The following is a 13,394-nucleotide window of genomic DNA, read 5'->3' on the forward strand; positions in this document are numbered from 1 at the left end:
ACCTCCCAAGGTCAAAAGCCAAGAATAACTAGAACCCCTCATGAGTGGCACAGATCAGATTTATCATTCGTTTCCCCTTGTTCACCGCATTCCTACCAGTACCGTCACAAGGAGCTGAAGCGCCGTGTCCAGCATAGATATACACAGCTAATAAAACCTCTTTGGAAACACCTTCAATAAGCACGATAGTATGTCATCACCGGTGCGTTGAGTATTTGTCGTCTGCACTGAAAAGCGGTATTTAAGAAATTTCGACTGAAAACCTCGCCTTTGGTGAAATTTTTTGGAGTGCAAGTAGCGCGACGCTGTGAAAAAGGGGCATCCTGCACGCCACAGTTTTTTGGACCGTTCCTCATGCATTGAACGGCTGCGGTGGTTCCCAACCATGCTCGTGGTGATAATCTTCCAGTTGTTGCACCCAGCCTGGTACCTCCACCCGACTGTCTTGGGGGCTGTCAACAAGGGAAATATGGCTTTTGTCTTTTGGATTGCTAACTGGGATTTCAAGCAAACGTTTCGTCGTCAGTCGAAAACCTGTCATGCGTTTGCCGTTGAATGTGGGGGCGAGATGGCCCAAGTGGTTTGAGCGCGAATTTATTGACCGGAAGGTCCGTGGTTCGAATCCGACCTCCGCCTCTCGACTTCCCCTGTCTAGGCTTGGGCAACCTGGCAGTATCCCAGCCCTCGGCTTCGGCTGGCATGGCAGCTAGGCACCGGAAGGGTGCTACAGCTGAACGCCTTTTTTCGTTGAATGTGACACTACACTCCTTGTTGCCTTCTTTTATACAGCGTTTCTTGTGTCTGGTTAGTTTGTTGCTTTTCTCCCGCGCCCCCTATCTGGCGAATCGATCGTTACTCAAACGGCATTTTTGACTTCCAAATATCTCTAAGCGTGGTTAATACCTTGTAATTTTCTCTCTGTGTACTTGCTTCAGGTGTACTCCGGTCTAGTCATGGGATTGTTAAAATTGGTTCGCAATGAAGGAGTTTTCGCGTTGTGGCGTGGACTCGGGCCGTCCTGTATGCTGATCGTACCACAAACTGCTGTCACGTTTGCCGCGTACGAGCAGCTCAAGCGGACATATCAGAAGCATATAGTGGGCAGCGTGAATGCCTCTTCACCAGGTGCGAGCTGTTGTTTGTTTACGGATTACCTTGAATTTTCGTCCTGAGGGTTGTATTGATTCAGCCAGCACCTTTGACGCCGCAGCCATCAGGCTGATACCACAGTGCTTTTCGCACAGCGTCGCATACCCTTTTTGAAGACAAGAATAACTGTCAAAGCACTCCATTCTACAGGCACTTTATCTTCACTCCATATTGCATCACTTAGTTTTGTCAGATAAGTCACCGGGGATTCTCCATCTTTGAAGGGGGCTGGATGTAGGTCGGCCGGTCCTGGTGCGTTCTCACGTTTCAGTGCTGATATCTCCCTGATCTTGTCCTTCTAAGGTTGACTGAACAGAAGAAGAAACAGATCCATGAAAACAACACTTGGTTCCGTTCTATAGGAGGATGTGTCGACCACAGTTTCACTTTCCAATGCTTTCTAGAACAGAGATACTGCTTCCAGCAACCGTTACTGATTTTCTTTCTCGACTTGAAATCTGCATTCGACTCTGTGGACGGTCAGAAAATATGGTAGTGTCTATGGAACAAAAGTGTCCCTTGTGAGTCATTGACCCTCCTTGAGGTTGTGTACGCCAACTCCCGAGGACGTGTGAATACCTGCGGGATGCTCTCACCTAAGTTCGCTACATCAAGTTGTGTCAGGCAAGGCTTCAACATTATTAAAGACTTACTACCAGCCTTCAGTGCCTGTGAGATCGAAATGCTTCCGGGGCGTTCGCTCGCAGATATTGACCTACAAGATTGGGTGTGTTGGAACTCTAACTCCATGCTTGTAGACGAGCCGATTAAGGAGGTAGAGAAGTTTGTATACCTGGGCGGCTGTATCAGTCCCGGTGGTCTAGCTAAGGACGCTATTTCCTCCAGGATTGGAAAGACCAGGGCGACTTTCGTGAACCCGCATTACCTGTGGCGTAGCCATTAGTCTATCGGTCGAGGGCGAGTTTACAATGCTGCATTGCGCTCCATGTTAGTATACGGGTCAGAAACCTGGTAGTCGCGCACTTAGGACGTCAAAAGGCTCTCAGTGTTGGACGATTGATGTTTCCGGAGCATTGTCAGATTCTGGCGGGAACACCGGATCAGTAATGCTGAAGTATGTCGAATGGTTTTCGTAAGAAACAGCTCGCCTACTGTAGTGGATTGATCACATCCCATAGGTTTCGCTGGCTTGGTCCGTATGCCAGTCGACTGAATTACTCCAAGAGCACTTTTCCTCGTGAAGGGTGGAATCGATCCAGGGGAGGTCAATAATTTGGTAACGAAATATCAGCTGTGCTGGTTATTGCCGTCTCCTTGGATGGGAATTTGAGACAGGACACATCAATGAACATAGATATTATTACACATGGCCCAGTCACCTCTCAGTGGCGCTCATGCATCCGAACTATTGCCTTCAATGCTTCCCAATTTACCCGGTAAAAAGTCCACTGACAACCCTGTGTTTGCGCATCAATTATATCAGCTACCACCTCCACTGCGTAGCTATCTACCCCATCTCCCGAAATTATCGGTGAACGAAACTACAGCGGTCATGGGCACTGTACGGTGAGTACACGTCTTTTGCAATTGGTGATGATGATAACTGATTCAGCCGTTTTCACTATCTATTTACACGTCGATTGCAAACAAATTATGCACCCCAGCGAAAAAAAGGTTCAGCCGTAGCACCTTTTCGGTGCCTAACTGTCATGCCACCCGTAGGAAGCATGAGGGCTGGGATACTGCCAGGTTACCCAAGCCTAGACAGGGAAAGTCNCGGGTTCGAACACGGACCTTCAGGTCAGTGAATTCGCGCTCTAACCTCTGAGCCATCCCACCCCCAATGAGATAGGTAACATATACCAAGGGAGTGAAAGTATGACGAACACTTTTTTCCAGTTACAACAAGTGATATCCTAATAGCTGTTGTAGTGGATCACCTGACGTGGCGCCCGTGCACGATTTCAAATTGCGTTCTGCCTCCAGTGTTCACAATCTGTATAATGTTTCAGAAAAAAAGACTACCCGGGTATACCAGTTGTAACCAGGCCACACGGTATGGGATTCTACTGGAAGCTTAAAAGTGACTTGAATAGCGCTTCCGTTTGACAAACAAGATACTGAACTTTTGGCCTTATTTGTGTTCTTTTGGGCAGACCGATCTAGGCATTTGAGTGGTCTTCATGGTGCCCGTTAAATGGTACATCCACAACATTCGGAGTCTCGAACTTATCCGATGTCGATGTCTTCAGTGGTTTTGTTGACGCTTTCTGTCCAAACTCGACACTGAGCTAACCAAAATTCACTGTTACCGCCATCTTGTGCAGGGTAGCCCCGGGAGGCCTACCAAAAAAAAACTGGCTGTCTATTGTATTACTATACTCCGTTTTACGGAGAGAGTCGCACCGTTTGGCTTTCCTTTGGACGGAAAATGGTCACCGTGCACCAAGTCCCTAGACTGTTTTCAGTTTTTATTCGACATCATACACCTGTGCTTCACAGTGAGCTACCTGACCTAATTGATCCTAACCGAAAATTCTTTAACATTCATTTTGGGTGACCCTTTAATTAGACCAGGCCTGACAACGTTGAAGCGCACAAATGTTCCGCTATAATCCGCTTTTGTTTCAATTGCGTAAGTAATTAGATTGGATCATTTTAATTTTAGCCAAAACTACACTTTCACGATTTCTCTCTCATTTTATGGCTTTCGTGGTGGTTGTTAGCCACACTGTTCTAAGTTCAAATGGCCTACTTCACTTTATTTCTCTAATACTCTTCAGACTTGAAGGAATCGCTTCCCCGGTGGGCTAGTCTCTTAGCTGGCTCTGTGTCTGGATTGGTCGCCAAAACAGCAGTTTACCCATTGGATCTAATCAAGAAACGTTTGGCTGTTCGTGGCTTCGAAGAGGCTAGGCGCTGTTTCGGTCAAGTCCCGGACTCATATACAGCCGCTTCTTATAAGGTATCTACCTTGCGCCGAGTGCCGACACAGTTCTATGCCACACTCGCTTGCTTTCGTGGCATTTTGGTTCAAGAGGGTCTCATTGGACTGTTCAAAGGCTGGACACCTTCAGCATATAAGGCCATGCTGAGCACGGGCCTCACTTTCTTATTTTTCGAACAGTACTTGCAACTTTTGAAAAGTTCATCTTGACCTCCGTATCCCACTGTCTTTCATTCGCCCCCCCCCCCCCCCTCCTCTCAACGGTCTCAACACTGCTACGTTCCTATCTGTCAAGTAGACATATATGTATTTCCCATGAATTTGTCTGCTTTGAAGAGACCTGTAGCTACGATTTAGCGTAGACTCCGTCGCGCCGTCTATTGGTTATAGCAGTGCTGATATGGGAGCTTTTTCGATAGCCTAATGTTACAAAGCTTCCACACTTCCAGTGTCACGTGAAACGTTTCCGGCCTTCAATTGGGAGGCTTAAGTCTAAGAACGCTCAACATATTCTGTTCGATAGGTATTTATGCTCGGCGAAGAACCTTTGGCTGACGGCAAAACACATCCTTGTCTCAGTGTTTCTCCGTGGGGACAGGGGTGGTTGAGCACAGTACTGCACGCTTTCTGCATCGGTGGGATACTATCTTGGATCTATCCGGATGTTTTAAAGGGCGATGTGATAATTCATTTTGTCTGGATAACCCTTTTATGGATTAGCTAGATGAGTTCATAGTACTCTGTGTCATCACATTCAATCAAAATCCACGAAGACGTGTTGTAACCGTGATGAAGACGCTTGCACTTATGGGAATTCAATAGATATAGGGCTTTCGTGAGTTGGCTCGTCCTACATTCCAAAACGGTTACGCTTTGTTGTGTATTGCAGCTATGACTTGTTCCATCTACCGGTGCTTTACACATATTCTGGCTCAGTTGATGTCCTACTTGAGTTAGGTCGAGTCAAAAAGAGCCCAGTGGTGTGGCGGTACAGTTTGTGAGCACTTCTTTTGTGCTCAACGGTTTACTATAACAGCTAACTAGAAAATCTGCGGTGCGTGACGCCTCCGTTATGTAAGGGTAAACGGAATGCGTCTCCTCTCCAATCGCCATGAGTTACCATTTGAACCAACAGGGAATAATCATGTGTGGAACCGATTTGTTTTCGGTTGCTGTCACATGGAACATCTGGGTTTGATCAGTCCACAACATGCAATCTTCACCGGATTTATTTGGATTCCCTGTCGTTAAAAGCACTAGTCTTTACCTTCCCACGAAAGCGATTTGATAACCAAGCTGTCCACTGGGAAACAGGAAAAAAGAGCGGGCAAGACAATTTGGGACAATGTGGGTTTCGAATTTCGGCTTTTGAATCGCTCAAAATACGGTTAACTGCACTCGTCGATACTGGTTGAGGTCGAGCTCACCTCAAAATTGCTAAGTACGACATCCGGCTTCTTTCTCCCAATACTATTTTTAGTTCAGTGGTCAGAGTGCGAATTTGCTGACTGGAAGGTCCGTGGTTCGAACCCAACCTCTGCCTCTCGACTTTCCCTGCCTAGGCTTGGGCAACCTGGCAGTATCCCAGCCCTCGTGCTTCCTTCGGGTGGCATGGCAGTCAGGCACCGAAAGGGTGTTACAGCCGAACTATTACTATTATTACATTTGGATACCACATTTATTTAGATTCTACATACTAGTTCTGATGAGCCGTGTATTGTGAGTGCAGAGAGAATTATCATCGCGAGCTATAAATTCTGGCACCCAATCACCACAAAATGAAGAACGTCCGCCTTAAAAGACTGAAAAGCCTAATCTCCTCAAAAAGTGATCAAGAAAAGCATTGAAATGAACACATCCGAACATTCTGTAGAACTTCATAGTTTCTATAGGGCTTCATCACCTGGAGATTGGTTCAGTGTTAGCTTATCGCTCTGTTGGGAAGCAACAGCATACTTTCCACTGAGTTCGGTAGGATGTCTACTCATACAAGGATAATACGATGATCCCACACCATCGCTGAGCTGTATTCACCTTCACTTCGCGCTTTCGTCTCAACCTGTTCACAGGGAGAACCCTTTTCATGCTGTTTACGCTGTTTCACGCTGTCTACTTGCACAGGCAGCGTTTTATCGTAGGCTCGATGCAGCCAACCAAATCTTACCGCGGCACAAGAACACCGGTGATCCATTACGCGCAGACCGAATATGCCTTTTTTACCCGTTCGTTCAGCTGTAACACCCTTTTGGTTCCTAGATGCCATGCCACCTGAAGGAAGCACGAGGGCTGGGATACTGCCAGATTGCCCAAGCCTAGACAGGGGAAGTCGACAGGCAGAGGTCGAGTTCGAACCACGGACTTTCAGGTCCGTAAATTCGCGTTTTAACCACTAAGCCATCTTGACCCTTCAGAGCGAACATAAGTAAGTGATGAAGGAAACTACTCACAAGGTTGCTGGAAAGTCTGAGACATCCCAGGACCAGTTTCACTCTTCTTGTGTATCGTCAAGTAGGCACAGTCCCCGAGTTTCCGTCAACCTTGTGTTCTACATGAACTCAACACGAAATCCGCATAACAACATGGTTTTCACGGGAGACAACTGAATCCTCCGTTTATGATATTTTTCAATTAAATGCGATGCACGAAGGTCGTCTCATGTTTCACTTGGTATGATATTTGAGGTGTCGTAGTACATTTTCAGAAAGGGAATTACTCACCAGGTTACTGGAACTCCTGGACAGCCAATGACCGATTACGCCCTTCATGTGACTCGTCGGGTAGGCGCAGTCCTCGATCTCATCAGGGTTATGCCTGTGTTATATTATACCATATCACTACTATATATTTTTACATGCGATCATCAGTTATGATGTTTGCATTATAATACAGTACAATTTAGTGTTATGTCGTGTAATATTATTCCGAAATAATAATGCATGATGTATATGGTGATCCTCACGGGAGACCTGAGTATTCACTATCCATTCGAAACACCTAACCATTCGCTTATAATCGGATTTTCAACGACTGATCAGACGAAATATTTCATCTGAAATCAAACCTCCCTCTGTGCTAATCAGTCAATGCATTCGTGGTGTGAAAGTCAAAAGAATCAGATTGTAAACTAAAGGATCAAATGAACGACCCTCATCTACTTGCCTGATCAGTTCTCAGTGATCTCGTCACCTTGGATCCCTACCGAAATGCTTTGAGCCAACTCGTTTCGGTCGAGCGCAGTCGTCCCTCCTCATAGTACTTGAACAGGTGCCAGAGGGTATTTATGTCAGCTGGATTCAGAGTATCATGAGTAGTATTCCAAAGTTTACGGATAGTGGACCAGTGACCCTAGCCTGGATGTACGGGTTCAACTGTAATTTGATGCCCTTCTCCCACCGGAAGTCCAGGTTTTCCCATTTTATTTTTATACTACTACTGGCTTCTAAGTAAGCAACTCATGAACCGAGAACGACAAATTTGTGCAGGTCCACCCACCTTGCGTGCGCGCACCAGATCGCTGCTAAAGGAGAGCATGGTGTGAATGTGTGAGAAGTCGGTTCTCTTGAATACTGCCAAGTCAGTGTTGGTCGTCCTCTACAACTTGATTTGGGTAGAATAAGTCTAAGCTAGGCTGTCAAGTTGGTAATTTGTTGAAATATTGGTAACTTGGATGGGTTTATTGGTTGTTGATCAGGTAGCTGTTGATCTGTTCGCCGAGCTTGGAAATTGGCTCGCAAACGTTTCGTTACCAGCCACTTGATCAACAACCAATAGGCTGTCAAGTGTTCCAGTTGAATCTTGCGGCGGGCGGTGACCGCCATTGTGCTTCTAAGATCGATTGAAGCTGATGGTACTCATTTCTCCCATTGCCTGGAGCCTATCGATTTGATGATGGATCAGCTAGTCCCGACTATTCTGTTTCCTCACAGATAGCACTGAAAACACCCACGTCTTGTAACTGTCCGTCGATGTGTGGTTTCTGAGGTCGCTAAGACCATTATCGATCTCAGATTCAACCACCGACTACGTAACCGGAGCTACGGATGCATTTTGTTGCATACCAACTTTCCAAATGAGTCTAATCTACAGTCGTCAAATACAAGTTCACAAGCTCAAACAACAATAATCATCCCACCCAGAACTGTGCTTCATATGAATAGCTAGTTGTGCATGGTGATTCTGGAATGTTGTTGCCCATAATCTGAAGATGTCCGCGGTTAACCGCAGCGGTTCGGGTAGTCTACTGGATTCAATTCGGTGTTTGCTGACCATCCCTCTTATTTCGAGGACTGACGCCTCTGAAACTTCCCTTTAATTAACCTATGCATTTGAATGGAGGGATAACTTCTTCTGAACAGATGACATTGGAAGATAGACATCTTGCCAATCAGACATCAGATGTCTCTGGAACCTATAGGCGAGACGCTGGATGTTGTAGAATACTATGTGTATCTTGGAGGATGCGTTGGCTCTGACGGTGGACTGACAGATGAAGTCAGCACACGAATAGCAAAAGCCACCTGGAGCCTTTTGTACCGTCTAGCAGTATATTAACTGTATATCAAAGAGCGCGCGTATCATAGTGTCAGGGTCCAGTACTGGTTGTGTGAGGATTAGTGGCTGACTGGATAGTCTGAAGGTTTTTACTACCGAGGTCTCAGGTTCACAGCTACAATCAGATATAGAACTGGGGTAGAATAAGCAAATACTTGGAGATTTCGTCAGGGAACGGGAGTTTGGTGGAAAAACAGCTGCTTCATCTGGGGAATGCATCCATCACTGTGGTCGCTTTGCAGTGTGTTGTATCTTGTGGGTGGCCGTCTATTGAGTTACGCCTGCACTGAGCCTGCCAGGCTACGCGATAGGGAGAAGACAGAGAACTGAGAACACGGCTGTATTGCCAGTACAAAACATACAGAGCGTCTGCGTAATGTATAGGATGACTAAATGGCCAAACATGGTCGTTCGCTTGTTCGTTCCGTACAGCCAATGGCAGTGTTCCGGCCGTGAAGCATCTCAGGCTCACTACGCTGGTCATGTGTTTCTAAGCCATGTTTGGTGGGAGCCGCCAACTCACCTACTTTCCGGACGTGTCGCACCGATGGTGACCTTGGGGATGCGTCACCCTCTGCACATGTGCTTTTTTTCCCGTCTGGGCGCGTCCTGACACAATGTTCTTGGCTTTGTCAAGTTACCCTTCACCTAGAAGAACATTGTTTTCCACTTCTGATTTGAAGTGGCATAAACCTAAAGGTGGACGAAATACTATCTGCCTGGTGGGACTAGGGGATGTTACGAAAAGTCTGGGCGCATCGCTGGAAAGACACGGCCGCTGACCGATGTCAGTGGTGCTCATGCTATCACTTTCCATCCAGATTGCCTGACAGAGTGTTATAGGTATGGGTACTTCGAGCGATTGTAGTAAAGTCATCCGAGATTCTTCTGCCTGTCACGTTTTATTCACCTAAATCGATGCGACTGTGCGGTGATAAAACACCAGTGTTCTTAGCTAGTGTTACTGTTCATGGTAATAATGAGAGTAGGGAGAGGGGAGAAAAAGCTGTGATGGACGGATACAATCAAACCCAACAAATGAGCCACTTCCGGTGGGTTTTGGCAATAGTGGGCCGATATTCTGTGCGGCGAACTTTTCCTTAAATCGCGGACGAAAAGTGCACCTCGTGGTGAGCAGGTATTAGGAAACCTAAGCAAATGAATTCCCTCATAGATGCGAGGGGCTGGATATGTTAATATCACTAGGAGGCTCAAGTGGAACAGTTAAACCATAATTTTTACTGATACTCCACTTGTCATTCACGAGACCTTACCTTACTTTCACAAAGAAAAACAGGACGGAGGTGGAGGAAACCGACACAGATGTCTAAGTTGATTATCTGGTAATATAAACTATTAATATGTCGTGCGCTACTCTTTAATTGTTCAAGATCCCAAACTCTCAGTCAGCCAGACTGACTGATAACGATGCAGCTATTTGCATAAGGTGGTCAGTGAGAAACAAGTCTGTAGAACAATGCAGCCCGTGAACACATGAAATGTGGGAATGATCATGATCTATTGGGGTCTGCACTGAATTCCAAAGACGTAACAGACTCATCTAGAGAACAAATGGAGCAAGTGGACATGTCACAGCTCGAAGTCGAAGGCCCTTCTAGGTGATTTTTGTTGCCTGAATCTTGTGGGGAATATTGATGTATGCCCACTTTGACTTAGTTGGCTTTGAGGAACAGTTGAAAAGCCGGACGGCTGTGATGCCTACCTGTCAAGAAATCTCAGTATTTTGTGCTTGAACATTGAAAGTGTGAAAAGAAGGGGCGTGGATTTAATCACCGCGAAACAAGACGAAAGCGGTTACAAGTTTTTGGATTCGCACGTTTTATCATTACCATGCACCGTTGCATTGGTAGTCGACGAGGAGCGATGATTTTGCCACCAAACTGGTTGGCTATTTACAGCGAGAAAATTTTTCGGCATAAAGGAGGTCTGCCATGTGAGCTACGTAGTTGAAGTTTGGCCGCACTTCGACTTTGGTTTACCACATCGTAGCTCAACGTAGCGATGATGACAAAACCATGCTCTTGATCCCCTTTCAATTGCGCCATTCGACGCAAAGAGAAATTATAAATTGGACATTTGTCTACAGTTTTCGTGGCTTTTGCGTCGCGGCACCAAGGAAGTGTCTGATGACCAATTTCAACCATAGTCCCCAGGGGCCAGAATCGACAGCTCGAAACACAACCAGTCAGAAGATGAAAGTCAAGCATGCGTAAAATTTCGGCAGAGGAAACACTGATGAGGTTGGCAAGTGGATTTTTCGTAACCAATAAAAAATGCACTTGTTTGTCGTTTCTCGATGAGAAAACGTTCTGGAGTCAAGAATCCAAAGTTAGTTAGAAATTGAACTGCTTGCACTGTGTTCCTTCTGAGCAAGAATATTCGACGCGAAAGGATCCCACCTAGAATCTACCAACTACGTTGGCGTTAACTGCAGTCGGTCGTTATAATTCAAGGTCATGATGTGCAGTATATCTATGTAAGGGTGTCTTTTTTGGTCTAAAGAAATGAACACATTTTCGTGCACGATGTTTTGCCTAGTTTACTTAACCTTTTACGTCAAAGTTAAAATTATCCTGTACAACAATAGCCGGTGTGAAGTTTAGTCCTAAGTGGACTGAAATAGTGTGTACTGCATATACGGCTTGCAAAACTTTACTTATTTTTAGGGACCAAATCAAACTAGGCAAAATAAGACATTTTTTGGGGGGGAGATCGTTTTGGCTTCATTGGTATCTATACGTAGTGGCTTGTTTTAATCCTGTCACTGTGAGGCAACTGGTCACTACCCCAGTTTTGAGAAAGCTATTCATCGAAGAATCACTCACGAGATTGGGTCGATGATAAAATCCTTGAAGGCTATCTAAGGAAATATATTCTCTTTGGAGGGGTGTTGTAGTGTGGAACACTCTATTTGAAGCAACCATTTTTTAAGTAGAACCCAGTTTTCTAATTTACAACATCGAACACCACTCAGTCACAAATGTAGGGTTTAAAAACGCCCATAAACACTAAACACTACTCAGAGATCAGCATTTCCACTAGACCAAAATTAAATTTATAAGTGAGATCGGCTGTCCACACAAGAATTGCAATGAGCCACCTAGACCCAACACACTATTCATAAGGTTGCTGAAAACTCTTCAACAACCCACGACCAGTCGGGGCTAATCAAGTGGGCACAGCCTCCGAGTTTCCGTCAACCCCATGTTTTAATTGAACCCATATTGTATGAAATCTTACAAATACTCTCATTTGTCTTTCTCTCTGGCGCTCATACGAATCGAGTAATCATAAACGAGAGATTCGGCTGGATTTAGTTAAGTCTTCTGTCAGACCAAAATCGTGCGTAAAAGAGGATAGTCCTCGCAACGAACTCTTTTATGAAATCGAAGATCTCGCCCATTACAGGTATAGCACTCACTATAAATGATCTCACTGAAGCTGTTATTTCAATTGTAACTTACTGTGAAAACACCAACCCGCCCATTCGTCGACAGCTCTGTGCCAAGATTTCGCTGATTTCTAAGCTCCATTCCACAATTTGTTCTCATGAATCCGTGACGTCATTCATTACAGGTGTCAATCCAAACAAGAGCTTGGTCATGCAATTCTTTTGTTTATGACTGACATTTTCAGACACTTGAATAAAAGTAAAGTCGTCACAGCGCCGAGCATTTTTCTGGAAACGCCACTCGAGGTTGAGGGGGGGGGGTTAAACTCAAAGCCGAGCTGTCGCTCAAATCAGATGAAATCGCTATGAGTTGAACTTTTAACAAACTAATTTACACAGATATCACACCGTAGTGATATAGAATAATTCCGACCAGACTTAGTACACTACCCATAAAGTTGCTGAAAGTTCTTCAACAGGAGACCTAGCTAGATTCAGTCGGGTCTCCTGTCAAAACCGCTTTCGTGTGTAAGTGGCGATATTTGCACAACTAAACAACTGGTGAGACTGTGAGATTTTCAGCAACCTTATGAGTAGTACATTACAAAGATATGCATGTATCGCGATATCCCGAATATCGTAGCGACTGAAACATGAGGCGGCCTGGTACAGCACATTCTGTTGCCTGAGAACATCACAAACGAGAGATTCAGCTGGGTTCCAGGTGAGCCTCCCGAAAAAAAAACAAATTAGTTTGCAAATGATTGTATATTCGCTAACTGGTGAGACCGTTGTGCAAAGCAACTGAAACAACCAAAATAAGAGCAGATAAAGGGATTAGGAAAAGTTTTGGTGAAAAATAGTCTGCGCCTTGAAGGAATTCATGAGAGGGGAGAAAATGTAGTGAAGGAGGGTGCTATCAGAAGAACTTTTGGAGAAGTTGCAACAAATTTCACAACCCACGTAACAAAAATTGGGACATACCTACTGATTCCGCTGCGCATACGGGAGTGTTTGAATGACGTAGAACTAAGACCGTGCTCAAAGGGTTGCTATCAGTTTCTACTTACATTCAATAGGACAAAGTAGAGTTTCTTTATAGAGTAAGTCTGGAGCCCAAAGTAAAAGTTCTATCTATAAGGTTGGTGACTAACGAACAAGCTGTTATAAATGACCAAGTGCATCCACTTGCAAATTATGTTATTATTATGAATTGTACACTCATCTGCATACCAGTTTGTTTTGGAAGAGAGACTCACCTGTAAGCCATCTGAATTTTTCGTTTATGATTTTGGGTCTAATCAGCCTCAAAGCAATTCCTTGCTTACGGCATTCTTCAATTGAACATGATGCACAAACGCCACCTCAAGGCAC

The 13,394-nt window shown here is 45.1% G+C and overlaps 1 protein-coding gene across 1 annotated transcript; it reads left to right on the top strand.

The window, feature by feature from the left end:
- Window positions 1-555: 555 nt before the first annotated feature.
- T265_11656 (hypothetical protein) lies at window positions 556-5,743 on the top strand (the record flags this gene model as incomplete). The annotated part of the gene is made up of 4 exons (XM_009178367.1): window positions 556-804; window positions 936-1,125; window positions 3,894-4,256; window positions 5,538-5,743. 4 exons carry the CDS (start codon window positions 556-558, stop codon window positions 5,741-5,743), a joined length of 1,008 nt encoding a protein of 335 aa, XP_009176631.1.
- Between the last annotated feature and the right edge of the window lie 7,651 nt (window positions 5,744-13,394).

Source organism: Opisthorchis viverrini (genome assembly GCF_000715545.1).
Source record: "Opisthorchis viverrini unplaced genomic scaffold opera_v5_539, whole genome shotgun sequence".
Taxonomy (NCBI): Eukaryota; Metazoa; Platyhelminthes; class Trematoda; order Opisthorchiida; family Opisthorchiidae; genus Opisthorchis; species Opisthorchis viverrini.